At 35.7% G+C, this 27,319-nt stretch overlaps 2 protein-coding genes across 3 annotated transcripts in view; both read left to right on the forward strand.

The window, feature by feature from the left end:
* The window catches only part of LOC124644820 (frequenin-1), a 165,917-nt gene that overhangs the window by 67,048 nt on the left and 71,550 nt on the right, over positions 1-27,319 (forward strand). Inside the window, exons 2-3 of one of the 2 annotated variants that reach the window (XM_047184416.1) lie at positions 12,307-12,435; positions 13,293-13,473. In XM_047184416.1, coding sequence (XP_047040372.1) covers positions 13,410-13,473 — 64 coding nt within the window. In that variant the 5' untranslated portion in view covers positions 12,307-12,435; positions 13,293-13,409. The remainder of the gene's footprint in view (positions 1-12,306; positions 12,436-13,292; positions 13,474-27,319) is intronic. The other variant, XM_047184417.1, reaches the window with a different exon arrangement.
* LOC124644819 lies at positions 17,694-18,951 on the forward strand. The gene is made up of 2 exons (XM_047184415.1): positions 17,694-18,349; positions 18,446-18,951. Exons 1-2 carry the CDS (start codon positions 18,061-18,063, stop codon positions 18,919-18,921), a joined length of 765 nt encoding a protein of 254 aa, XP_047040371.1. The 5' UTR covers positions 17,694-18,060; the 3' UTR covers positions 18,922-18,951.

Here is a 27,319-nt window from a genome sequence, read left to right on the forward strand (position 1 = left end):
TAGGGTTTATAGATTAAGAACTAGCATGTAGGGTTAGAAACTTGGCTCTACATGAGATCTGATTACTTTTTGATGTAATAATGGTCTCATCTTGGCAACATTTTACATGAAAATGTTTTTCTAGGACAACAGTCTTGAATCGACAATCTATTTTATTCTATTATACTTAATATTTATAAGTAGGTATTTTATTCATAGAACGTGTAAATATTATGTGCATTTATTTCGCCCTAATATCGAAACTCGTCCCCGCGCTAATTTCGGCTCACTTTGTCACCAAACTATTTGGCGTTACTCCTCTGTGAGCTATTTACGAAACGTTTAAGCTAACCATTACGTAATATGAAGCACGTTACTTATTAACAAGCCCTGCGCCATGTAAACTGTTGGCCACATATTTTATATCCCCATCCAGCTATTTTGGGCGGGAAATAATGTTTCATGTAAACTTGTGATCATTATTATCGTTTTTAAGTTCAAGAAAACAGTTGATAAATCGGGCGAAAAACTTTCGAGATCGTCGTATAACCAGCCAGACGGTAAACACGATTAAAACTTAAAATAAAATGATATCACATAAACAACTTGAGTGCATGTACACGCCGCTCAGAGGAACGTAAATTAAAAATGATTGCATGTAAATAGACGCTCGGGCTGGGCGAGGTAGGTAAACAAAAGTTTTCATATTAACTGTTGGTAAACTAACTCCTTACGGCAATACATTTTAGCCGTTGCGTATCTAAAGTTCAGCACTCCTTGTGAACTATGGAATTAGAATTAAACTGTGAAATTGGAAGGGTACTGTCCCAAGTGAAATGTCATTTTAGATACAAGACGTCTAGTAAATTAATTAAAATTTGTATTAAGCAGTGTTAAATGAATGATTTTAAAAATTTTGCTACGTAATAAAGAATACTAATAACACTGGTCAACAGCATTTTTGCGCACGAGATTTATTTATTCTATTTTTATTATATAAGTAAATATATATATAAAAAAGATGAGATAGCAAATTGGAAATATTTGCTTTTTCGGAAGTTCTGTGTGAAGTGACTAGAGGGGTCGAAATAGAGGTAAGTGGAGGTTACTGTTTCTTACGCCGGATGCAAGTCTAAGGCAAAATAATCATCAGTATGATGTAAAGAAATTCACCATAAGAGAATATTAATCCAATCAATCTATTGCATAAAACAACTCTGAAAAGCGCTCTCGAGTTGTGGTGTATTCATCTTAAGTGTGCTATTTTCAAGTGTGTTTTAAACACGGAGGAAAGAAAGCTCAGCGAAAATGCCTCAAGGCAGGTAGGTCAGGTGCCTTCTAGGTCAACAAATAACGTGTAGTGGGCATGACCAAAAAAAAGTTCAACTCTGGTGGAAATAAACTCACTAATCCGTTCCGTTTCTCGAAACTAAAGAAAAATTTTACTTAGGAATGTACTGCATTTTGCTGTTTGCAGTTCAAAGTTAGTTTAACGTATTTTACGATTACAAGTTTATGTTGATCTCTTTAGTTTTAACCAAGTTCTTAGTTCTCTTAGTTTGTGAATACAACTTTGTGCTGCTGCACAGTAAATTACAGATAAAGGTTGTTCTATTTTTTTCAATAAAAAACGTCTTTATTATCAACTACCTGTTTGTCTCGCGGTTTCACCAGCGTCCCGGGAGAGGTTTCAGCTTCCCGTACCTAGATAAAATATAGTCTATGCTACTTGCCAACAGTACAGCTTCTCAACATTGAAAGTTTTTTTTCAAATCGGTACATTAGTTTCGTTTTTAGAAACAAACAAAAAACTGTTTCCTCTGTATTATAATAGTAAAACAAAGATCTCCCGGATTACAATTAAGGGACAGTCGTGTAAATTGCAATCCCATATTTGATGTAATACACCCTCTGGGTACGGAATTTTATCGCCGAGGTTTACGCTTCTGATTCTCGTGTTATTGGGGCCGAGCCGAGTTCTCGCCTAACCGTATACTCAGCTCAATATTTATGTGTTCATTCATTCTGAATTTATTTCAATCAATTTCTAAACAAATCGTTAAATTGGTATTTTACTTACATTTTCATCTTTGTTTTTTCTTATCATTATTATTCAATTTACATAAAGTTACATATGACAGCCCGGTGCCCATTCGTTTTTTTATGGCGAATATAATACGCCGTTACCGACAAACTCAATTTAAACATTCATCAAATCTTATGGCACCGGTATATGGTAACCCATTGGAAAATACCGATGTGGGATACGCATTTCAAACAGCATTCGTTTTAATAATAAATGCATGGCAATCCGCAAATGTAATTTAGCCGCGGCGGCGTTCCGCCCACCGAAGAGAATATCTACTCTTCACAGGTTCAAGTGGGGCCGAATAACTCTTTCAGGGGAATTATAATTAACAGAATTAAATAATCAGTCTGCTCTGAGTATTAAGTTCTGCATCACAAAAGTTTTTTATGTTTATCAAATAAACTTTCATGTTGCAGAATATCGTATTTTTTATAATTTTATTTCAATAAGACTTATTATGAACATAAATCATTTGCATTCCAATTTACTTGTACAAATAAAATACATAGGTAGGTACATACACAGTATAATAAAAGTATGAAAAAAAATTGTCATGCAACCGAATTTTGTTTTTATTGTTATTCACATTTAAAATCATTTATATTCTTGTCAATAAGTTCCTGGTATTTAAATATAGCCAAATACTGTTTGTATACTATGCAGTAGACAGAACTAGCATTAGTTGGTAGAGAAATCAAAATACATTGTACTTACTCACTTAGACTAGACTTAAATTTTATAACTAATATTTAGTGATTGCAATATCTGATTCGTACATTTTTATTTCCAATAAACCACTTTCTGTTAAATTATGCAAAAAATATTAGTTCTATGATAAAGCTATTCTAAGATTTAATGAAACTTTGGAAATGTGTAAGTTTAAATAATTTTCACCAACTCATGAAGGAACCTCCCGCAAAAAGTACGGCGACAAATAATGGTCGACGAAAATACCAATACAAAAAAACCTAGTTTAAGAAAAAACTGAAATTGGTTTGAAATCTAAACTCTACGCAACTCAATAGAAAACAAAACAATGAAAGTTGGTGCATGTAATACCTAACGCCCGTGACAATGTGTGATTTAATTTCCAAGAATTCATCGTGAGGAATTTCGCTACGTCGCGATCATGCCGATGCACAGAGAATGCTAAGGTGCTAGGTATGTGTCTACTGCATAAGTTTCCAAACTTCTTGTGTAGGAACAACTACTCAAGGACATGAAGAGGTAAATTGTTTCATAACAGGAACGATTAAGTCATTTCCAATCTCGAGAGCAGAGCAGAAACCGCGCTCATCTATCGTATGTAAACTTTGATATGGATGGATCAAGTTTGACGATAGTGACACTCATTAAGCCGAAATGGCTTGAAGACAACCCCGAACTTAACGTTTTAAAATACGATCTCGTTTTATGTTTGCAAAGTTTGAGTTGATAGTGACTTTCTGGACTTTAAATTCGCACATTATGCTACGTACATCTTCGAAATATCTAGCGTGAAAGTGGCAAACGCCACTCTAGATAGTCTAAGTATTTTTAAAACTAAAACGTCAAAAACTAAAACAAAAGTATAAAATCCATATACCCAAATTAATCAACTTTGGAAATGATCTAATAGAACTGAAATAAATAAATCTTTAGACGGTAATTATTAAATCAAATAAATATAATACAAAAGCTTTTCGCATAATGAGGAAGTCTGCGAAAATTCTTTACTGTAAAAAACGATTTTAGGACGCGCGCTGTTGATATTGTTAAACGACAAGATGGACAAATTTTATTATGAACCGTGAATTTTATGAACAAGATAAACTCCGAAAGGGATTTCGGCCTAAGAAAAACAACATATAAAAAGATATGTTCACCTAAACGTACTACTTACTTTCATTTGCTGCTAGCCAATGTTAACGAATAACAAAGTTGGAACGTTATGCATATAAACATTTTTTTTATCTTACATGAAGATAGTCTAAGAATATTATTGTAACACCAATGACAAAGGGGAATTCTAATACAAAAAAAGCGAAAAAGTAAGCTGTCGAGATCATGGATAAAATAACAACAACTTTGTTCTAAGATAAGGTCCGTAAATCTCGCAACTAGCTTTAGCTAGCTTGCAGGCTTTGGCTTGCGAATTCTAAGGAACAATGTGACTCTCTTTACATTGTACGTAACTATAATAATTACCACGTAGGTTACGGTGGGTTCAGAGTTGCACAAAATGTATGCAACTTATACTAAATATACATGTTTAATTTAAATCTCCTGACCTACAGCTTCGACCACGCAAAATACTAAGTAAAAGGAAGACACTTAATAAAATAGTTCCTAATAAGATAGAACGACAGTTTACCTGCCTAAGAAAGTGTAGAGCAGAGTTTGCGGAATCAATTACTTACATTAAATAGATCAGAGAATGTACCGCTACACAAATAAATACATACTTTACTAGCGCCGCCCAAGTTGTGTGCAAACGAGATTTTCTTACACGCGGGATTTAATTCGTCGTCTAAAGTACATGTAAAGTAAGTAAACACTTAGCGGAAACTTTGCCTCAGTTAGTGTGCTCAAGAACAATATGATGACTCTAAATAATTTGTTTGTCTAGTTAAAACTTGAAAATTATTCTTGTTAAACTCGATCTTTGTTAAATTTTCTTCAAGACTGAAAATAAAAAATAGGTACTGTTCAGTCAGGCATGCCATCAAAACGAAACTACGTTTTTTTTAAACTTTGTGGAACCTATATAAAAAATCATAAAAATAGATTTTAAAACCCAAACTTACATGTAGAATCGTCATGACTCTCAGCGATTCGGAGATTCGCCCATTACCCTAATCGCAGTAATATTTCCGTAAAAAAACAACGTCAGCATTGTTAATATGGACTAAAATGTATCAACTGTGGGTACAACTGGATATCGTAAAAAAGATTTTGCTAGTTTTTGATGAAACATAGTGACCGCTATGTTAAATACTGTCAAATTAGAAAAAAGCTCGTGATAATATTCAAACTTATTTATCTAATCAGTTTTTTTTAATGAAAAAATTCAAAAATCCAACACAGCAAAGTTTAAATTCACGTACTTACATAGCGTAAATATTTAATCATAACCTGACTAGTGTAGTAATGACAGTGCCGAAGTTACTAAAAGTTAAAAAACAAAGACAATCACTAATGGAAGTGTTGTGTATGAAGTCTGGTTAACAGCCTGAAAGACAAGACTAATGCTCTTAAACTTAGTAACACTTTAAGTTTTAAATAGCTACGAGTCCGCGTAAATGCGATGTATTTTTACCCGACCGCGCACACAAAGCTAATGTTTAGTGGTAACTACGTGAACTAACCTTTTGGAACAATATGTCGTATAACATGGTTGTCATAATTAGCAAAATAATAAACGATTGGCCGCCTACTCATTCCACTCGTTGTCACGGTCTACATCTTATCCCACACTACACTAGGTTACTTCTCAAAGACTCGCTCAACCAACCGTCGATCCTTTGACGGCCATAATTCAGCCGCCAGCCGTTTCAGCTTACCACTCTGTAAGCTTTGTTCCACGTACCTGCAAACTGATGCCTGACAGTTCACTTTACAAAGCTATTACAATCCACCGATTAATAACAATAGAATCGAAAGCATAAACGAGTAACTATAATCAATTTTTTATATTACAATATTGATTTGAATCAGAACCGCCGCGACTAGAAAGTATTTGAGTATTTCAATCAAAAGTAGCTTTTGTTGAAAATGTGCGCTTCGCTGAGAACTCGGCATTGAATGTTAAATAACCTTATGCTGGGGTAAAGGTGTACTCTTTTTTCAAGTATTCTTAAACTGGTAGTCCAATCACTAATCAGAATTCCTTACAATACGAGTAATTATTTCAGAGAATATACAACCAAGAAGCACAGATGATCACGTCAGGCCCCACTGACCCCGTGTTATATAGGGTGAGCTTATCGGCATGCCGAGCACATTCTAATCCGTAGCTTAAACCGCAGATTTTACCTCTCTCTTATGTAAAAATCAATATTACTTTTTGTCTTCTACAACGGCAGAAAGAGCTTTTCTGCCGTGATATACACATCTAGGAAAATTCGTGCGTTTCTCAATTACAAATTTAAAATATGTATATGTTACCGATATAATCTATCTATAATTCAGGGTGGCTATAATCCATACCGTGCAGACGCGCTCGGCATCCTGTAACGACGGACACACGTAATTTAGGGAACTTAGTCGGCTCGTACGTGTCCCAACACACACCCACACACGCGACATAAACTCTTCTATTTTACCTTAACACACAAACACAATATTACACAAGTATTCTGCATAATCATCCCAAAAAGGTTTTATTTATGTTTAAAAAACGACATAAAGTTGTTATTTGATATTCTGAAGTTGTTTCGGCTACAAATAGGCTTTCAAGTGTTTATATGACTATGTTATGTTATTCATAACTTCATACTTATATTGTGCTTAGGTTTACTAACGCAGACCTGACTAATCGCTTGCGATTTATGTTGCGTTAACGTTGTTTAACCAGACTGTATGCAATAGTTCATATTTTGACTTCTATTTCAGTCATCAAAATTACGATTAATTAATTTGACAAACGTGTCAAACAACGTTTACGATATTCTACGGCTGTAGTAATAACATGTAAAGTTTTATATTTCTTATGTTTCGGTACTGGCTCAGCGAAAATGCTATGCGAAATCAAGTGAAATATGTATTCATATTATAGATTGTTCTGGGTATGTAGATGATATCCCGACTGACACCGGCATCAAGCGGATCTAGAGCATAGCGGAACCGACTTGATCTGATTCGGATCTGACCTGTTTGTCACGCTCACTATAAACAGTTTGTAACTTACATCTTACGTATTTCATTAAAGATTCATCACCAGAATATCTATAGTGTGAAGCATGTCGACATAGTTACTAGGTATGTCATTGCGAGATTCACCATGTACCCCAAATCGATGTTATTTATAAAAAAAATTAAAACCTCTTCTATTTTAATACTGCTACGGGTCAATTAATAATCACGACAATGATTAATGAATGTTGTTGTTCAGTTTTTGTTTCAAATAAATTATAAATGACACAATGTTACTTAGGACTCATAAATAATAGCAGTTTACGTGATATTGTAGATAATAGAAAATATTGTTATTTTTATTGGTTTATAGATTTTACATTAGAATTAGCTTTCAATACTAATCAATATTAAGCTTGTTATTGTCTCATAGAAGGGAATATTTTTCAAAGCAAAAAGATATATACCAACATATAATATTACTTAATATTTTTCTCAATATCATCTTGGTCTTAAGCCAGTTCTCTCAACCACTTTGAAAACTCAAAAGAAAGGCGCCCAGAGGAAATATCGTGGACAACGCGATGCCCAAACGGTTACAGCAGTATTAGACGACGATTGGAAGGCATATGGGTTCGTTATAGGTAGTGCCGATGAGGAAATCAGTCTTCTATTTTTGCTAGAAGTCAGAACTAAAATCACTCTTAAGGAGGTTAGCACAACCGCCTGGATTAATCCGAGCTGAAATCCTAGAATACAAAACCCAAAGTGATTTGGTAGCAGTATTTGACATGTTCATGCATAAGTTCAATGTGCATCTCCAAGCCAACTTTAGAATAGGAACCACAGGGTCAAGATTCCGGGATTGTGCCGCATTGATCTCATATGGATACTTAGTTTATTTCTTGGGGATATGGAAGACGACGGAAGTTATGGATTAGGTCTTCCTGGACCACATCAGCAATGACATCGATAGGATAATGACATCTGAGGATGAGCTCAATGTGAACCACTCATAGTTCCAGTATCATGTGGGTTTAGTGAGTAAATGTGCCTTCTCTGCAACAGTAAATTCGTACAGTCAGCACCAAAAGTCGATGAACAGAATCAACATGACAAAACACCTGTTCACAATAAAATGCCATAAGTTATAGTCGCAACTAGGAAACAAAATAGACTGTACACCAGAAACTTACAAGAGTCGTTAAACACGAGTATTTCAAAAGTATCTGTGCACTAGTATTCCTAAAGTCGCTGTACACCATCAATCCAAATGTCGCTGAACATCATTGTATCAAAAGTCACTAAACAGCAGTAAATACAAAATTAGGTTAACAAAGTATATTTTTAATGTTGCCGTGTGTTAATGTACTTTTGACGCTTATGTTGTTCAGCTACTTTTGGGACAGTACTTGCTTGACCTTAATAATGTATGTTAACACGTTAGTATCTATTTCAACAATTTTAATAATTATTTTGGAAATACACTCTTTTGCAAAAAAAGCGGGCACCTATGCGAAATCTTAGTTTTAAGGACTTTACGTGTATTTCAAAGGGTTTTAATGATTGTAGTATGTTTCTAGCATCAAAAGGGTTAGCCAAGCATGCGTGAGAGTGTATTCTAAATTTGAATTTTGTACAATTGCTAAGAAATTGGTTAAACCTTGTTTTGGACTAATTGCTGGCAGAAAGTTCGTCGGTGTTTTGAAAAGTTTTTGAAGTGATTTTCAGAAAACTGATAATGCAGTCTTAATTAATGTACCTTTTTGTTAGATCAAAACATTTTTGAAAAACTATGCGTATTTGATAAAATTTTCACCTGCTCTAAATGGGCTATTCTGATGATTGATGGCAATGTTAAGAGTTTCGGTATTTTAGTGTAAAGCGTTCTTCTGTTTAGATATTATACCCACGTGTTTTAAAATATCGCTTTTTCATAATTAAACACTATTTAGAGGAGTATCAGTACATTGGGCTGCGACAAAACCAATTTAAAGTAAGCAGTGCCGATCACAACTCGTCTCCTTTCGGACTTTAACATTTTTAAAAATCTTGAAATTCTACAAAATACAGAAAATAGCGCATAGACTGTGAGCACGAGGTCTTAAGGTCTCGTAATCACTGATTTTCAAACAACCTCGTCTCTTGGGAAACTCCGTAGACCTCCGAAGATCTATGAGTCTGAGCGTTCAAATAGCGTGTTTTTATCCCACTGACATTTTATTAAATAAACTTGCCTGCACCGAGATTTCCTAGCATCTACAGCACTTTCCTGCTTAAATCATAATAATGATTGGCTATCTGCTCATTTCTTAAGAAACATACGTTTGGTCAATACCTTTGAATTCTTGACTCCCTTTCAGCGAAATCATCGTTTAGTAACCCGATACCTATGGAGTTATAGAGAGCTTCAACGTGGCAATAATTAGACTTTTTAGATAGCTTAAACCCTCCTCATCATTTTTCATGTGGTTAATTTTAACATTTATCACAAAATTTGGTATTTTTTAATGTTAAAGTACGATAGGAGACGAGTTGCGATCGGCACTGCTTACTTTAAATTGGTTTTATCGCAGCCCGATGTACTGATACTCCTCTAAATAGTGTTTAATTATGAAAAAGCGATATTTTAAAACACGTGGGTATAATATCTAAACAGAAGAACGCTTTACACTAAAATACCGAAACTTTTAACATTGCCATCAATCATCAGTATAGCCCATTTAGAGCAGGTGAAAATTTTATCAAATACGCATAGTTTTTCAAAAATGTTTTGATCTAACAAAAAGGTACATTAATTAACGGCCAGTTTCTTCATCAAAAGTTAAAGTTAAAGTAATGTCTAAAGTGAAAGTAACGGTCAAATTCGTTTTTTCAAGGCTAAAGTGACAGCAAAATTCATAGAAAAATTGAATTTAACCGTTACTTTAACTTTAGACATTACTTTGACTTTTACTTTGGCTTTAACTTTTGATGAAGAAACTGGCTGTAAGACTGCATTATCAGTTTTCTGAAAATCACTTCAAAAACTTTTCAAAACACCGACGAACTTTCTGCCAGCAATTAGTCCAAAACAAGGTTTAACCAATTTCTTAGCAATTGTACAAAATTCAAATTTAGAATACACTCTCACGCATGCTTGGCTAACCCTTTTGATGCTAGAAACATACTACAATCATTAAAACCCTTTGAAATACACGTAAAGTCCTTAAAACTAAGATTTCGCATAGGTGCCCGCTTTTTTTGCAAAAGAGTGTATTTCCAAAATAATTATTAAAATTGTTGAAATAGATACTAACGTGTTAACATACATTATTAAGGTCAAGCAAGTACTGTCCCAAAAGTAGCTGAACAACATAAGCGTCAAAAGTACATTAACACACGGCAACATTAAAAATATACTTTGTTAACCTAATTTTGTATTTACTGCTGTTTAGTGACTTTTGATACAATGATGTTCAGCGACATTTGGATTGATGGTGTACAGCGACTTTAGGAATACTAGTGCACAGATACTTTTGAAATACTCGTGTTTAACGACTTTTGTAAGTTTCTGGTGTACAGTCTATTTTGTTTCCTAGTTGCGACTATAACTTATGGCATTTTATTGTGAACAGGTGTTTTGTCATGTTGATTCTGTTCATCGACTTTTGGTGCTGACTGTACTTCTTCGAATGGGTGCATGTCATTGGCGCATTGGTTAGGGCCCCCAGATCCTTGAATGCCAAGCACATCAACAATGCTCCAGGCAATTACATAGTAGCCAACGCAGCTTGTGTTGCGTATGCATACTCTAGCAGTTTCCAGTTCACTAGTAGTAGTAGTAGCCGTCTTCCCTGTGCACCTGCACACTGAAGACGGCACGGAGTACAAGATGATCGAGGATGCGGAAGACAGTGATGCCGGAGTAGAGGGAGATGAAGAGGAGCAGATCCTGCAGTCCAGTGATACTTTCTCATGGTGCCCTCTGATGCAAGCTCGGAATGGCAAGCTGCCAGATAAAGTGCGCAAGTTTATAAGAAAGTCAGTGAAGAATGTTGCGGAACCAAGGATAGGCACAATAGAGAAGCACTTGTTCAACTTGGCTCCCATGTTCTAGTTATAATAATAAGTATCTCACTTTGGGCCCGTTAGATACTACAAATACTAGGTTTAAATAAACATGACGAAATCGTTGAAAACTAAAATAATAAAAGTACAGTTTTATAAATTGGAGCTATCGAAAAAAACAAAGAAAAATTCATGAATTTTGTAAAATAGTGAATACTTATGTACAAACCCAGTTGAGAAAAGACAAAAGATAAACAATAGAATAACGGGGGACATTTCCTCGCTTGCAGTATTTTGTTATTCCTTTTAGTCTAGAATGGTACTAGAGCCGAACTAGAGCAGCGAAGAGCTCACGAAACAATTTAACTTGGCCACTTTTCCCGTAGTCAGTTTTCATTTACATTTTTATACCAATGTGTTATGTGTAACAACTATCAATGTGTTAATTACAAAGCTTACTCGTTCTCACTATCAACACAAAATACAATTTCGTTAAGCGCACCCAATGAGTTAATTTAGTTATTAGGTATGTAGTAAATTAAACTAGATTCAACTTTACTGGCACCGTATCCTGCAGCAATGACCTAGCATATGCGAACATTAGTGGCTAAGTTAGGAAACTGTGTCTTACCATAGCTTTGTTAAGTAAGTAAGTAGTTGTCCTAAAGTTCCTATGGGACGCCTATATTACCTATATAACGTAGTATATATTATCTTTATGCTTTTAATATTTCCTAGGTACCAATTACTTCACTCATTCATTCTGTTGGTGTACTGCCCTTATGATATAGCTGAATACAATTTTAACCAAATTACCCAAACCATTATGAGGTTTTCTTTCCTGTCGTGCGGTAACTTGGTAACATGCAACCTATTGTGTTAACACCAAAAAAGTTACTCATATTTTTCACAGTGCATTAACACGCAGTAAAACTCACATAAAATTAAAAAGTAATTTCATATCTGCGTGTCTTCATTATTTCACTATGACGCAAAGCTATGAAATGCAGTCCAAATGCGTTTCACATCCCCATGTGTAAAAATGATCAGGTGAAGTGCCACCCTGCTTCCCACCCGAAGCCATTCCAATAATAAGTCTGTAAATTATCATGTGAAATCAGTGTGACTACGCTCATAACTCACAATTACAAATACCTTGTACATAAATCATATTTGTTGAAAACAGTATTAAAATAGAAAGATTGTTACCTAAGAGAAAACTTTTAAGTAATAGAGTTATCCAACAAAATTCTGCTTCGAGCGTTAATGAAAAAGCGAGAATGCCCCGCGAATATTTTGCTTTGTTAATATAAACCTCTTGCAATAGTAACGAGAGATTTTCTCCCTCGTTTCAGATCGTACCGAAAACTTGAACACGTAATTGTGAAAAAATAATTAAGTGTGTATTCATAAATCGTTGTGTAATGGAGTTCAAGTATGCTCTGTTTTCCTGGAGGATAAATACAAAAAACCTGCACTAAAAGGTAATAATACAAAATGTTACAAACAAGTATATTTTATCGTAATCCGTCAGAAGAATGAATGCCGGGGACCATTTGTTATGTTTCTCAGCTGGAATTAATTTCTCTATTCCCACTTTTTTCTTCATTTATGTAACAAAAGTCAAAAATGACTTGACCTGCAAACTCTGTGGCTTGCTGCTGAATAATAGATAAGATGGTGCAACGTACTGAAGGAAATATTAAATGAAAAATTTAATCCCAGCGTGCGTAAAGTTTTAGTGAAGGGTCGGGTTTTATGCGACAGTTGAGTTTTACAGTGAGTTAGCATTACCCGCGGATCCGTCACTTACTATATTTATTCATTCTTTAGATACAACTTCTCACATAAACCTACATAAGTAGCTCAAATGATAGCTACCGAATCCTGTTAAATTCTAAATCTATATTGTAACAACATACCATACCAATTAAGCACTAACAAGTAATGATTTCGACTAAACATTGTGTACACAGTAGGTAATAAGAGAACACTTGATTTATCACCATCTTATAAATGGCTTGTTTTCGCCGAAGATACGCCAAAATAAGTATTTCGTTTACGTCTCGCCGCCGCCCGCTACTCACCCTACAATATTCAGGAGAAGGAAAACAGCGATAATTTATACAGAGAGAGACGGGTTATGCGGGGTTTTTGTGTCTGACAAAGAGAGCTACAGGCGCAAGGGACCTTGTTGACGCAGCTTCGTACAAATTGTGACAATACGTGACCATTACGTCACGGTGTCTAATACAAACTATCATTTCCAAATACTTATCCTCACAGGTAATTTACAGAATTGTTTGTAATTTATGTTCTTATAGTGTTTTCCTGTTTACAGGTGGAGTGAATCAGGCGCAGGTTGAATAATATGTAATACGTCACAGCCTGTGACGACCACAGACTTCACTTAGTGTGTGTGTGCTAACTGGTGCCGTAGAGTCGTCGAGCAGCAAAAATGGGCAAGAAGAACTCAAAACTAAAACAAGATACGATCGACCGGCTTACCAGTGCTACCTACTGTGAGTACCTAGATTATTTTTTATTCAGTGAAGCTCTTAACAAATCGTGTTTAAATAAGCGTCTTGAAGTTTGAAAGCCCTTAGAAGAGGCAAAATGCCAATCCGATGTCGTTGGAGGAGCTCGTCGATACTTGATTAGAATTGTGGCAACGTTCCGGTGCTAGCGGAACAATGGATTCGTAGTCAAGACGTATACCTCTCGACGAGGCAGTTATATCTACGGTTTAGTCGGGGACTTATCACAGCTGTGGCAAGAACCGGCTCTATGATTCAACCGCTGGCGCCGCCCGCCCTGCTCGCATATCTACCACTAAATTACTAATAAAAGCCGCTTATCGAGCTCAGTCATTACGTAGATAACATTTTCGTAAGCTCTTCTTGGTGACGTAGTCTCTATTATAGAATGATTTACAGATTACATTACGTAAATGTTTCTACTTATTTCTTGATGACCACTACGAATAGTAGGCAATGCAATGTGGGTATTACCCAGAATGTAATGTTTTACACTTGCGTATTGTAAAAAAATGTAAACATGTTGTTATCAAACACTCAGTTTCATTTGAATGAACCAAAACCGAATACATTTGCATAATTTTATAGAAACTCAACCTTTTTGAAGGCAAAAGTAATCAGCTTGGAATGTTGTGGCTATTAGGCATGCAAACAGGTCACAAGGGCACAAAAAGCGGTGTAAGGCGAGTCATTTAGCTCGTGCGGCCACGTAGCGCCGCGCGGCTTCAGCGACGCAACATTTTCATTTACCGCGCAACCACACCCTTTCTGTGTTCCCCAAGACTGTTCATTAACACAGACATGACACCAACACCGGTCGAATGATCCCCGATAACTTCCGACATGTTTCACTGAAAAGGTTGCTTACATAAATAACGTTATTCAATACCTCGATAGCTGTTTGTGGAGGATCCAAATCCCTACTTAGTGGAAGGCAACTCACTAACACCGACACCGCAGTAAACCTCTTGATTGATATTGGTATTGCAGTTGGTACTCCGTCCGGGCTAAGCTTTGCTAAGTTGCGCGTTCACTCGATTCAATAAGGTCCCGTCCTTGCCGAGTGCCACCGTAAGTGAAAATCGATTCGTCAGGGGTCGCGACCGTACGAATTGTATGTAATTAAAGCCACCACGAACAATCGACTCGGAATAACTTTATTAGCACTTTTGCACGTCTAAACGTGACAAGTACACAAGGTAATAAAAAGGACGATAAACCACGTCCGAAAAGACCCACTTCACAACACTTCGCATCGTTATTATGTACGCACTGAACTTACACCTCAAATTAAATCCATTAAAGCTCATATTCTTAGTTTCCGTTATTCTAATCCAAATCATTTTATACAAGCTTAAGCATTACCACCTGTTACATTGTACATACTATTTAAATACATAAGGCACGGAGAGCTCACAATAGGTATCAGTATAAATAAATGTAGAATTAGAATCAGTAAAATGATCCGCGTAAAGCAATCTTGTAACTTTCTGTTATTTGGCACATAGGTAAATACAATTTTTTTACGGTTCTATTTTTATCACGAGTAAAAATAAAACTCGTCTATTTCAAGTAGAGAGCGTCAGCGTGACAAAATATATAAGTATTGTCACATCGACTGAGCTCCCAAATAAGTATTAATGGTGAAGTAAAGTGAATACGTCAGTGATGGTCATGATTCATGAAGCGGCGGTGTGCGTGCCACGTTACCATGAACCTCACCACACCTACCTCGCACCATTCTGTCCTAACTTCTTAATCACTAGACAAATTATCGTTAAGACACTGGGTCAGGGCCGTTGCGTTAATCACGAATAGATCAGGAACAAATAGTCTTCTTTTCAAACTCAGCAATAACACCCATGGTATTCTATCAAAATAGAATAAACCTCATAAAACATTCGGAATTTAAAGTTTCCACACCTATCGAACCATACCCGCTGATTCATCAATTGGTAGGACTGAAATCTCATACATAGTAAATTAATTTATTGAAGGTGTAATCCGTTTAGCCACGTAGATTGGTAAACATATGAAAATCCGTCACCGGCGCGCCACTGTTAACAAAACAGTGGCCGTCTGAATTTATGCTAATAATGGCCTCAAGCTATACCGGTTAGTAGAGCCAGCAGTTAAGCTTATTCTCAAATTAGTTCACACGCTCAAGATACGATTTCATTTAGTTATGTTAATGACGTTAATTGAAGTTTATTTATCTGTAAATAACAGCGTTAAGTCACAAGTAGCCGGATCTTAGTTGTGTAGTAATTGCGGAGTTTTCCCAAATAAGTGGCGAACTTAGCTTTATGGCGAAGTTAAGTGTAGAAGTTTGTTGTACGGCGCCGTCCGGGCTGCCTCGGGAGACTCGCCCAGCCGCCACTCGCCGCTGCAGCCCCGCCGATAACAGCCCGGCTCATACATATTTATGAAATACCTACATATACGAAATACTACACATTGTCACAAATAGCTGGTCTTATAAAAAAGGCTTGCGGCTGTAATCGTAACTCTACAATTACGTGTTTACTCAACGCTAAGCCCCTTATTACATAATTTAATGCGAACATAAAACATGATAAAAAATTCAAGCAACTTGAATAACTTTGTCTCATTTTCCCCAAAACTTATCTTTAGACATTCAAAATTAAATTGTCAAATAGTTCTGGGCAGGCGGAATGAGCGGAGAAATTTTGTGAAACTCGGAAAACCCGTGTCTGCCTGTCGCCTAATGATCGCTAACATGATTATTTTCTTTATTACAACCTAATTATCTCACTTAGAATATTCATTGCGACTAATGAATTCGTACAATTTAGGTAAACTTAGAATTAAGAAATATACCTACACAGGTATTTGAAATACTTATTTTGTATGATAAAATCAAACAGGTTTAGCTAAGGGAAATTTGTCACAGTCAAAGAGTAACCACTAATTATAAGCCTTAACAGTATATCGAGGTGGCGGGTGCTTAGTTCGCTGCCTACGATTGTGGTGCCTCCCCGCGGGGGTTGCTCGGCAGAGGTCGGGGCTTGCGTGCCTGCGGCCACTTTCACTACCAAAGGTGTTGGTATTTCCCATTCCTAACACCGGAGTTTGTTTGGCGACAATGCTCCCTCATCCACAATTTAGTCGTAAGTTAATAATGTTCAGCGCATTTTGGTTCAACTTCACACGACCGCTCTGTGCCTAGTTTTGACCATTATGCTAAAATTATGACAAAATAGGTGCGAGTAAAATTAATATTTACATTACATGCTCAATTTCGATGAAATTATACTACAAATAAAATCTTTACACCATGAACTAGTTTTACATTTTATTTTTTCTTTTCAATCTTCCTTATTCTTCGCGAATGTAGGTATTACTTACGAATGTGATCAAAGATTTTATGCCACAAAACGCGTAGAGATCCATTCGGGAAAACAATCTTCCGAATACCTGGTCCAATATTTTCCAAGGAATTAGCAACTAAAGCCATTCAGCGGAACAGGACAATGTATCGAGAGCAACCTGTTTCCGAAGTTGGTCGTAGTTATTGTTTTCCGCTGGCCAGTTGCGAAATACCTTGATTTACTCAATACACTCAGATGTATGACTTCGTTGAATTGTCCTCAAAGGACTTATTTGTGTCGAACTTTCGTCAAAGTATTCTGACAAGGTCATCGAGTCTTTTTCAAGAAATGTAATATTGGTACTGAGAAAGGCTGTTCGTTACCTTGTGCTCATAACAAAGGCTATTTAGAGCAAACAGTTTCTCATTATTCAAATCAATGCCAGGAAAATAATGTGAACATTTTAAGCGTTTATGTTCTGGATTGAATAAGGTTATTCCATTCAGACAAAGCATTTCCTTTCCAACCAATACCTGATAATCAATACCTTTAAGCCGGACGCTCAAATAAAATCTAGATATAATCCCTTACTAAAAACAATAAATACAAGGCGAAGACATGGCAGTCTTTGACCTATCAATTAAAATGGTGCTACAAACGTCTATACTCCATTTACTATAGCATTAGACAGAAGTAAAAAAAGGCTCTTTTAGGAGTACAGTTTGCAATAAAAATACAATAAACACTATTACAGTCAAGATTGATGAGGAGTTAAATAAAACCATTTTAAATAACAGCTGTCACACTTAATTGTACTTATTTAAGCCATTTACGTTCTTAAATTACAAGTCCTTCATTTAATATTATTTATTATTTAAATAAAATAATATCGTGTCTATGTTTAAAATCTAAAAGAAGCAGGGGCAGATAGTGCTCGGAACGTTTTTTCATGTAACTATAACTCAACCAAATCTAAAATGTTACCTTGTCCCTTCCTAAATTGCGGCAGCACGTGTTTTTTAATTTTGTTGGTTTATAATGTCATCTATCTGCGACTGTCAATTTGACATATTGTTATTCACTTGTGGATACTTGTGAATGCTACGCCTTGTTTCGTTGTTATTGTTGAGTTTTCGTGGTTTAGTTGTTATTTGTTACTGTTTTTCTGTTTGTTATTGTTACTATATTAGTGTTACGTAATTTTGTGTTGTTCATACAAAGCAGTACATTTTGTTGAACTATGAACACGGACGATCTCGGTGCAGGCCCGAGTGGCTTGCAAGCGCAACATGTACGTACTGAAACTGCTAGTGACGCTGAGCAACGTCAACAGCCAAAACGACGTGGCCCCAAAATTGAACACGACGTTAAAATATTGTCTCCCAAGAAAAAGCGATCAAAGCAAACACCTCTTCATTCTGCAGAAAAAACAACAGTTTTAAATATTTATAAAGACATCAAGGGGTCCCAGTCAGAAAGTACTCCTGCTTATATGACGCAGTTAATTAATAAAACTGCAGAAATTGCAGGTAAAGATTGCAGGGATTTTATTATAATAAATAAATGTATTTGAAAATAGCATGCTTTGTGAGGATGAATAACACACACTATTAATCGTTTTACAGGCATATCTCGTGCAACAGTGTATAATATCCTCAAAGAGTACAATACAGAAGGTCGCCTGCAATCACCTCCTCCTCGCCAACGGAAATATTCAAAATCGGATGAATATGATGATATAATATTAAGTGGAATACGAAGGAAAATTCATTCTTTTTTCTTTGATAATGAATTACCGACATTGGATAAGATTCTGGAAGCCGTGAATAGTGATGAGTCTCTACCCGATTTTAAAAGAAGCTCTTTATATAATTTAATCAAAAACAAATTAAAATTTACATATATTAAAAGAAGTAGAAGAAGTGCCCTAATCGACAGACAGGAGATTGTATTATGGAGGGTGAAATATCTCCATGAAATTAAGAGATTAAGGAATGAAGGAAAAAAAATATATTATTTAGATGAGACTTGGCTAAATGAAGGTATAGTGCTGCTAATATTTGTGAAGTCTGGAAGAAGGGGGTTTTACATAACTCGGTAAATAGCTAACCAAGTTATGTAAAACCTCCTTTATGCTAAACAATATAGTGAAATATTATTAGTTCAACATACGTTGAATTAATATTATGTTTACATCTACAATTTTAAACCTCCAGGACACACAAAAAGCAAAGTATGGCAAGACAGTACTGTTAAGTCTTGAAAGGAAGCACACCGAGCAGGCTTATCAACTGGTTTAAAGAACCCAACTGGAAAAGGAAAACGGCTTATCATTGGCCATATTGGTAAAACTTTTTTTATTATTAATTTATTAACAAAGCATTTTAATAAAATGAGCACTCCATTTTCGGTCACTAAAAACTGGTTAAGTCTTAATACTTTCCCTAGGAGTAAGATCTTTATGCTTTTAGAATCATCTGTTCAAGTACATTAATGCTGCAATTAATTTCGGTGGCTATTTAAAGGTTAAAATTATTTCCAGCGATCAAGTATTCTATGCCACCAGTACTTAATTATTGATTTGTTTTTATTTCATTTCACAGGATCAACAGATGGGTTTTTAATGAATGGTGAATTAATATTTGAAGCCAAAAAGGGAGATGGAGACTACCATTCTGAAATGGATGCACACAATTTTGAAAAGTGGTTCAGTTTAATATTATCCAAAATCGAGAGTGGTTCAGTTATTGTTATGGATAATGCGCCTTATCATTCAAGAAAAGTGGAGAAGCTGCCAACTACAGCCACACGAAAGGCAGATATTCAGGAATGGCTGAAAAACAAAAATATTCCTTTTGAGGAAAAAGACCTTAGGGCCACTTTATTAGAGAAAGTGAAACATGTAAAACATTTGTACCAAAAGTTTGTTGTAGATGACATGGCTAAAGAAAAGAACGTATTAGTGTTGCGCCTTCCACCTTACCACTGCGAGCTCAACCCAATCGAACTAATATGGGCTCAAATGAAGGGATATGTAGCACAAAACAATAAAAGTTTTAAATTAAAGGAAGTGCAGCAGTTGCTCCCTCAAGCACTCGCAAATATAACTGCAGAAAAATGGCAATCTTGCATTGCCCATACAATTAAAGAAGAGGAAAGATTTTGCCAACTTGATGGTATAATGGATGAAGTTGTAGAAAGGTTTATTATTAACGTTGGTGAATCTTCATCATCATCAGAGGATGATGAATAAAGAGTTCATATTTATATCTATCACATCGATTATATCATTAGGGTGGCAAAACCTTTTCTCTTATTTAATACCTTGCAATAAATCTCACACTTTTGTCTTTGGAAAATGTTATAATAGTTGGTATTTAACTTGCTAAACGATTATAGATAAAATTATTACTTTTGTTACCGCCTATGTCAGCATACATAAATTAACTGATGGTAGCAGTGACTAAATTGTTAAGTATGTTTTGTGTCTTATTTACTTGGTTTGTTTTAATCATAATAGGTATGGATTATGATGAAGTTGTTTTTAATAAACTGATTGCAACTATTTTTTTTTATTTCATGTGTCTATCCAAGCATCGTAACGAGTAGATAGATAGATAGAATGCACTTTGCCGTACATAGAAGTCATACACTGGCACTAAAATCACACACATTATCTGTTAAAATTGTTCGAACTTGACTTCAAAATAAAAGGTTTCGTACTCCTGCTTCTGCGAGCCTCTTTTTTCTAATGTTATAATAAATGGACTTTAGTTCCTTGAAATTAGTGCGTGCTCTTTAATTATATCAGAAATCATAATGTGTGTAGGGAGTAGAAGTAGGCATTGGCGTTCGTTTCATGGAAAACGTCACTTAAACCTGCTATGAAAACGGAGTGGCAGGGTGTCATTTGTATAATAACCTTTGATATGACAGCAAATGTAGATAATAATATAACATTATGTCCTTTTTCCCAAGGGGTTAGGTTAGTCATGTACCTATAATATTCCGATTAAACCCTGAAATATAGGGGAAGATTATTATAAATCTAAAACCTAAGCTGTACTCTACTGAAAAAGCTTGACGCCTCAGTGCATTGTAAGTTACTGTAATAAATGAAAATAGCCGTTGGTCTCGAATGGTCACAGCGATGTCGGGGGTAGGTATATAGAATTTCGAGACTGGAACGTCTAACCCAAGTGCGATTAATAGACAAAAGCAAGACAGAATGTAATATCCATATTTACTATATACAAGTATGATGTAAAAGCTTAACGAGCTCCACGGTTCAAACGTGTTTCGTGTGTAATCACTAAACGGGTCCCCAATTAAGACAAGACGATATCATAGAACGATCAAGTTACAATTACGAGGCTGCCATTATAAAATCGCTTGAACGCCGGTTATCCCTTTGTAGGAGGTGTTGTGCACCGACAGCTATGAGATTTCGCAAATTGAATATTCGGATTATATCAAGGATTGCGATTGTTTTAGATCGATGAGTACGTTTTACACATCAGCCATCCAATGTGTAGGCGACGCGACGACCCAAGAGGTTTTATTTTTGTATTTTTCTATTAAATAAAAAAAGATATTGTTAAACATTGTAATTTTCTTGACTTACAATAACCTAGATCAGCACAAAACTTTATTGATTTTATTCTACCTTAAAATTCGCACCGCATGCGAACATACGCTCAACAATATTGGTAAAACTATACGCATTTGATCAGTATTCGTTTTATCATTAAAGCATAGGTATACAAAAAAAAAAATACAAAAAAAATGTTTTAAAAGTCTTCACTAAATAAATTAAAAACGATTAGAGTTTTTAAGATCTTTAATCACACTTTTTCCTGAAGCATTAAGCCTATTAGTCTCGGACAGAACTGACAACCTAGAGTGATGATAGTCAAGCAATTATGGATTTTATTGGTTTTCGCCCTCGGGCGGATTTCTCGCAGGCAATATCCATAATGCCTCGGCGCAAAGACTGATAAGCTTCAGAATGTATAACGTCCATTCTGTCACGGCTCTTTTATATATTGCTAAAGCGGACTTAAGGAAACGGTAGCTCTTTGATAACATAAATTCACGAATATTACTGATGACTATATCTATATTTTATTATACATATTGAGCACTTTGCAGATTTTACTTAACTGTCACTTAGTTTCTATTTTTTTCCACAAGCATAAACGTAGAGATTGCAGTTCATACTTTCAATCGAAACTGTGTGAGATGTTTAGAAGTGCCTGTCAGAAAAAATACTGCAATATGTTTCACAACTGCAGTGTTTGAAGCGGAATAGTTGTTTTATGTCGTTGTGTCCTATGATTTATTATTACCTAATTATTTTTTTACTTAACAGACGTGCTGCCTAAACAAACTAGCAACTTTTATTATAAACACGGAACATATACTTCTACTGGAAATTCATTATGAACAAATAATCATGTAATGCTTACTGTTGACGAAAGTAATTTTTACTTTTGCGCCGTTTCTTCATACTGGGAAAAGTGATATCAGAATGATATCAGAATGGCTGTCACCTTTAGTTGCTGAATATCTTCAAAACCACGAGGGTAGCACTTGGTAGCAACTAATGGTAGCTGGTAGTAATTAGGTAGCAACTCTCTATGTGTATTTCGAGAGGATCGGTGAGGTGTGACAGCGGTCCTGACGCAGACTAGCAGCCAGCATTAATGGAATCAAATTCAGCATTTTTATTATAATAGATACATATGTAAGGAACCCCCGCTCAATTCCTGGTACATGGTCACAGATTTCTCTCATTAGAGATTGCTTCTGAATTTCGACCATAAATTGTACCGCTGTCAGCCGTTCATTTAACGGGAACAATTAGCTAAAACGCTTTGGTTCAAACGATACGATCAGTTGAAAAATACTTCGGAAAATACATCTTTTGGAACGACTGCCTGATTAAAAAATAATTATGAAATTGCATGCGATACTATTTTCTTAAATCAGATGTGAATTCAATTATCTTAAGTAACAAAAGCTTTTCAAAGTGGTTCAGTAGTTTCGGGGCCTTTGGGTACAAACAAACGGAAAAAAATATCGCTATAATATTAGTATAGTATACAGCTATCTACAAATTTCTTACTTCAGAAAGCTGCCGTTACCAATGAACAATAAAACAATCCAATAGCAAATAAAAGATAAGGGTAACCACGCGTGCAGGCACCGCGTCCTCTTTATAATCAAGCCTTAAACCGACTGTATATAATTACCCACCTACACTATAAATCGCCGCCCCAAAGCAGCTTGTTTTTTTCAATGACCCCTTGAAATGGCATAAAACAAGTTTACTCTCTTAAAAAGTGGATGGCAGCCTTTTATTGCTCGTGTAACAGGCAAACTAATTTTATACTTTTAGCCGCTTTTACAACATTGACGGGCTCAGGCGCTGTCAAGCTACGAAACTTTAGCAAGGTCGCAAGTTTCTTCTATAAAGTATTTTCAGATAATGGCATTTCACTATATTAAACCACTTATAGTACTTTTTGTCAAACTTAATGTTTACCTGGAGCCCTGAAAACAAGAAAAAATAATACATGAAGATAAAGACCTAGTTCGGGCCCTCAGCTTTCACCAAGGATAAAACAAAGTTTACGACACCCTCGCCCTAAAACGTGGTATGCCTCCTTACTATTGAACATAAAAGAATTTTATGTGATGCGCCTCGTCGTTTTCATAAGAATTCAGTTGCTACAAGTCGCGGGAAAAATTGGAAGCAGACAGATCTTGATATATTATGGCACAGCGTTCGCTTCGAACTAGCTCCACCTGTTTCACGATCTTTGTGAGCGGGATTAAAAAAGAATTGCGACGTTTGTAGCTGCCGTACGTGCGCAAAACAGAACTGAACATTTTACAAGCGTCCAAGTCCACATGTGCATCGCTGGGGTTTAATGTAAAAATGAAATTGCCTCACAATGGTGAAACAGCTGATACATCGTTCACCAGAGTCAGATTACGTTCTCTTCGGAGTTCTTATTGATATAAAGCGTCTCTGCTCGATGCTCAGACGGTGTATTACGGAAGCATTGTACGCAGCTAGTCAATAGCCGATGGACACGTTGTTGTAGTGAAGTCATCGCATACAAACAGATAAGCTTGGCCTCGAGGAAATTAGGCCAGGCCTAACGCACTGGCCTATTTAGCCAACTATCTGATTTTACTTTACGTACACTTTGTGTTTACAAAACTAGTGAGTTACTTTAAGTAGTTCGTTAGAAAAATTGCCTATTTAGAATGAATTGAATATTTATTATTATTTTTGTGAGGGTGAAATGTGGAATAGGTCAGTATGGTACTTTTTCATAATTTATTTTCCTCAAGAAACTCAATTCAATCAGTTTATAATAAAATCTTGATTGAACAGTCGCTCGCGAATTAAATTCCCAATTGAACTCTCGTCTGAAAACAAATTCTTCTATCATTCTTATTATTTTAACAGTTAAATCTCTAAACTCACCGTTGGTACAATAAACCATAAAGATGAGACATTTTTCAAAATTTTATTATTTAGCTTTACTTTATTCAACCTAGGTAATATGTATATTGTGTACATTTTTACACATCCATAATGACCGTTTATCTTATCGATGGCAGTTGGTATTCTATGTATACATTTGTATCTAGCAAAAGTAAGTATATATAAAGGCTTCCAAGTGAAGCAGTGGTGACAAGTTTAATAAGAAAAGTATTCACGTAACAATTCAAATACTTATTCGTTCAGTAACAATCTTCTCCCTGGGGTGCCAGGCCACACATATAGATATTGATGCGACACCCCACACTGCGGCAAAGGGTCAACGAAAATAATATACATACCTTTATTGTATATATTGCATTAACTACAAGTGGACAAAATATTGAATATCCACTTTCAGTATAATGTGCTAATGCTGTATAAAACATATGTAACTAGCTTTCCGCCCGCGGTTTCACACGCGTCCTGAGATAACTGCTTCCCGTAGCCGGATGATGACAAAAACTATCCTGTGTCCTTCTGGCTCTAAACTACCTCCCTGACATTTTTTTAGCTAAATCTGTTCAGCCGTTCTTGAGTTATAAGTGGAGTAACTAACACGACTTTCTTTTATAAATATAGATTAGTAAATTATTATTGAACCTTTATGTTGCTAAATAACCAACGTATAAAGTAGAAACAAAACAAAAACAGTTGCAGCTATTCTCAAGCGATGATCAATGCAATCAAGTTGATGATTGGTTTTAGTGCAAAATGTCATTAGATGTGTAATTACGGGGGTAACGTGGGCGTGAGCTCGTCATAATGCAGACCCAGTGTAGGTTGCGGAAATCCGTTTAGTGACCATTACCTACCGTGGCCTTTGCACCGATATAGAATTATGATGTTAATAAAATCGATTTTTGTTAGACTTCGCGTCATGCTGAACAAAAAAAATTGAATATGGGTACCAGGTTCACTGCAATCGTCATGCAAAGGTGGCACTTAACCTTGTCAGTAACATCAGTGCAGTCAGTTCAATATGATATAGACCTTGTTTCGAAAAACACATTAAACTGTGGATGCCGACTGACATTAACGTATCTTTAGAACTCAGAAGCCAGAAAGTCTGACAAACAATTTTACCAAAGGATATCGAGTTGCCCGGGTATAATGTATGGGTTGAGGAGGTCAAACAGGCATGCGTTCCATGTAAACATTGGTACTAGGCAACCGGTTAGACTATAAGCCAACCTTAACCTAGCGGGAATAAGGCTATACAGATTAATCACTACTACTATAGTAAAGAAGAGTATTGAATGTAGTATAAGTAGGACCACGAAAAAGCTACAAACATCTGTGAGATTTATACAAGCTGTTGATTTGCATCCGTGCCATATTCAAGGAGGTAATTATGCTAATGATTCTCGACCCAAATCAATAAAAAAATTGGTACGTAATTTTTTTTCTTTAATTTTTTTTCGGAATTCCATAAATGTCATCCAGCCTTATTTAAACTTGGCGCGTATGTTACTGGCGTTAAAACCGTGCTGCACCCTCACACAAACGCAAACACAAAGCATACGTAACGATCACTCATAAATTTCATTCATAAAATTAGATTACTTCGGAAATACCACGACATTACAATGACAAAAAAAGCAGTGCATATTAGTTATTTCCCATCTAATGTAATTCCAATCGATTATTTACGTATTGTATGTCCTCCTCCTGAACTATGGCACAAATCCAAATCAACACCTTGTATTGTGTGCAGTTTTGCAGACACAAGTTTGGTGTACAGGATTTGTATAGAAAGTGCATAAATAGTAGTTCTTATTTCTGTCTTGTTTTCCAGCATATTGTAAATTAATCTCATTGATATGATAACAAGCATAAAATTCTAATTGAATGGAAAAAAAATATTTTATGAGCGAAAACTCAACGAACTTAGAAAAAAAATTAGTGATAATTGGTATTGATGTGAACTTTGAAGATCAATATAACATACCTTCTAACCAGAATATTTGATTCGTGCCATTACCTCAGTAGGTAATAGCGGTCTTAATCTTAGATCTCGAAGCATCTACTGGTCCTAAATGTCCATGAAATTTGGAATCAAATGCCTGGAATTAAGAATCATTTTAACTTGTACTTTCTGGGCTTCTTTGGATCACTTATTCTCTTTCTCTCGTACGGTTATAGGATCTGTGAGCGTTTGCCGTTTGCTTCCAAAATCCTAGATAGATACCATCAAATAATAACGAGCGGAGTCGATTTTCATCGAATTAAGCTTCATTACAATTATGATTTTATTCGTCGTTCAACTTATGTTTAGGACCCTAAAATTGTATAAATGGGTAATAGGTTATAACCCTCTATTCTCAAATAAAATTATGGAAACCTTTCTTTTAATTTTACTCCGCTTGATACTGAGAAACTAGATAGACTTATGACTATGGATAGGTTTTGAATAGATTTCACTGCGTCACACTAAATTCCAGTTACTGCCGAGCTGTATTCAAGAACCAGACCAAATGCTGGCTGAATAGACAAGCTACAGACTGGCGTAGGCGAAATTAGTCCCTTCCTACGTCACTACTGCCTAGTCCATCACTTCGCCATGTTTAATCGTCATTGAAACTCCCGATAAAATTAACAACCTTATTTGGTGTGAAATAAGTTATTTCAAGAAATGTTTTGAATACTTGATATTACTGCAATTTTTTATTCAATAGAAGATCATGTTGTGGAGAAGTTTCAGGATGAATGTTATAAGCATACGGAGGAACCCAAGATAACGTCTGTAGAAACCATGGATGGATTGCGTGAAAGGCGATATCACCTGGAAGAGTGGTCAGCTAGACAAATATGGAAGAGCATATGCCGCGCCGAGAGATGATGATATGGTGATAATAACATAAAAATCTTTATTCTTCATTGAAATGGAAAAAATATTTAAGTATTCGTTTTAGGTTAATAACTTTTCAAAGTTTCTCGT

The sequence above is a fragment of the Helicoverpa zea genome, chromosome 31 (assembly GCF_022581195.2).
Source record: "Helicoverpa zea isolate HzStark_Cry1AcR chromosome 31, ilHelZeax1.1, whole genome shotgun sequence".
Taxonomy (NCBI): Eukaryota; Metazoa; Arthropoda; class Insecta; order Lepidoptera; family Noctuidae; genus Helicoverpa; species Helicoverpa zea.

Coding starts and splice junctions, on each gene's coding strand:
- LOC124644819 (XM_047184415.1), top strand. CDS start 18,061: ATGAACACGGACGATCTCGGTGCAGGCCCGAGTGGCTTGCAAGCGCAA. Junction 18,350..18,445: donor TAAAACTGCAGAAATTGCAG/GTAAAGATTGCA, acceptor ATCGTTTTACAG/GCATATCTCGTGCAACAGTG.